Source organism: Cyphomyrmex costatus, unplaced genomic scaffold (genome assembly GCF_001594065.2).
Source record: "Cyphomyrmex costatus isolate MS0001 unplaced genomic scaffold, Ccosl1.0 C2337333, whole genome shotgun sequence".
Classification (NCBI taxonomy): Eukaryota; Metazoa; Arthropoda; class Insecta; order Hymenoptera; family Formicidae; genus Cyphomyrmex; species Cyphomyrmex costatus.
Window position 1 is genome coordinate 1 of NW_017274820.1, and position 2,489 is coordinate 2,489.

At 40.0% G+C, this 2,489-nt stretch overlaps 1 protein-coding gene across 1 annotated transcript; it reads right to left on the reverse strand.

Moving 5' to 3' along the window:
- Positions 1-438: 438 nt before the first annotated feature.
- Positions 439-2,280, reverse strand: LOC108782552 (uncharacterized; the record flags this gene model as incomplete). Its single annotated transcript, XM_018550848.1, has 1 exon — positions 439-2,280. A coding segment is annotated over exon 1 (1,842 nt), but the record flags the coding sequence as incomplete, so codon positions are not given.
- Positions 2,281-2,489: the final 209 nt, after the last annotated feature.

Below are 2,489 nucleotides of genomic sequence, written 5' to 3' on the forward strand. Positions count from 1 at the left end.
ATCTGCCGCCAACTCTATATGAATTGCTTTCGTGGCAAGGCAAATGAATAATGCTATATAACACTTAATCTTTTTAGAATTTTTTCGCTGACCTTCCTTGTATTGGAATGGTCCCGCATAATCTACGCCGCATCTTTGAAACGCGTAGTTTACTACATTTACACGCGGTTCTGGTAAATCCGACATTAAAGTCGTGCTTAACTTAGGAGCATTACGCACGCATACGATACATTTTTTAATTATACTCCGTACAATACTTCGCGCCGACGTCGGCCAATAATTTCGACGTATAGATGTCAATGTTGCTTGTGCTCCCGCATGTAATTGACGTTCGTGTTCATATTTAATAATTAATCTTGTGAAAGGATGTTTGCCTGGCAATAATATCGGATGCTTATACTGATAAGACACATTAGCATATCTCAATCGACCACCCACCCTTAAAAGGCGATGCGTATCCATGAAAGGATTTAATGCCAGAATATTACTATTTTTGTTTACATGATTGTTAATCTTAATGGAATGCAACTCTGCTTTAAAAGCGTCATGCTGTGCTAATCTTGCCAAAGCTATCTCCGACTGCTCCAGCTCCTCAATTGTTAATGGCTGAAATTTACTTATCCCCATGTTATGTGGTTTATGAGATAAGTCTCCTTTTCTTGCTCTACAATTCCTAATGAATCTATGGCAAAGAGCCACAACACGTATGAGACGCGAAAATTTCGAAAACCGATAAAAGATATCATATTGAGATTCAGTTCTTATCTCGGCCTTTAAGATTATCGTCCTTTCTTCAAATATTTCAACTTCCGGAGCATGTGACCTCCCAGAAGGCCATTTGCTCTCATTCAACCTCAGCCAAGACGGTCCGGACCACCATATGCTTAAGTTACCTAACAAATCAGGCATGACGCCCCGCGAAAGTGGATCAGCAGGATTTTCGGATCCAGACACGTGTCTCCAATTGTTAATATCCGTAAGCCTTTGTACTTCCGCTACGCGGTTCGCTACAAACGTCGTCCATTTACGGCTGCATGATTGCAGCCAACATAACACTATACGTGAATCAGTCCATAGAAAAACAGATTCCACTTGGAAAGGCAAACAATTCCATATCTTGCTTACAAGTTGAGCCAGCAACAATGCTGCACAAAGCTCGAGTCGTGGTATGGATAATGCTTTAAGGGGCGCTACTCTAGATTTAGAACACAATAGATGCACTTCTATCTGACCATCACATGAAATGGATCGAATATAAAGACATGCCCCATAGGCTTGTTGACTCGCGTCACAAAATCCATGAATTTCTGCGACTTGCATATTACTACATACCACCTTTCGTGATATTTCGAGATTTTTGAGGAATTGCAACTTACATTCATATTCTCTCCATAGAGTTTGAGATTCGCTTGATATAGATTCATCCCAATCAATTTTGGAACGCCATAAATCCTGCATCAAGAGCTTAGCGATTATTATGGATGGCCCTAATAATCCTAAGGGGTCAAAAACTAAAGTCATTCTGGACAAGACAGCACGTTTTGTGAGTCTTGTCAATGGATGATGATCCCCTACGCTCACGAAATTGAATGTGTCTGATTTACAATTCCAGCTCACTCCAAGAGCTCGGATTTCACTATTGTTGTCGAAAGTTAAATTGAATTCCTTCTCGATGGGACCTTGATGGTCTCGCAAAGATGAATGATTAGATGACCACTTTGCTAATTCAAATCCACCCTTTTTCAGAAGTTCTGTGGTTTGTCTCTTGATTTCAAGTGCCTCTTGAACTGTAGATGCTCCTGTGAGCAAATCATCTACATAAAAATCACGTAGTACTATCTTTGATCCAATGGGAAATGATTCTATTTCATCTTCTGCTAGTTTTCGAACAGTTCTAATCGCCAAAAATGATGCAGATACTGTTCCATACGTGAGTGTCAAAAGTTCGAAGATCTTTAAATCATCTTGCGGTGAGCTACGCCAGAAAATACGCTGAAGATGCCTTTGAGATTCATCGACTAGAACCTGCCTATACATCTTACGAATATCGGCGGTCACTACGTATTCGAAATTACGAAAACGTGCCAAAATGGAAAATAAGTCGTCCTGAATAGTTGGACCAGCTAAAAGCGTGTCATTTAATGATAACCCTGATGTGGTTTTGCATGAAGCGTCGAATACTACCCTTAATTTCGTTGTAATGCTACTCTCTTTTAAAACTGCATGATGGGGCAAATAATAAGAGCTTGTTTCGTTCGTATGATCTTCTATTTCACGCATGTGTCCCAAATCAATATATTCCCGCATGAAATCCTTATATTTTGTGTAGACCGCGGGCTGAGCTAATAAACGCCTTTCTAAATTAAGAAACCGACACCTAGCGATTTCCTTCGATTCACCTAACTGTGTAAATTTCTCATTGTTTATGGGCAGCTTTACTACAAAACGACCTTCTACATTGCGCCGAGTATTTTGCTGAAAATGCGTTT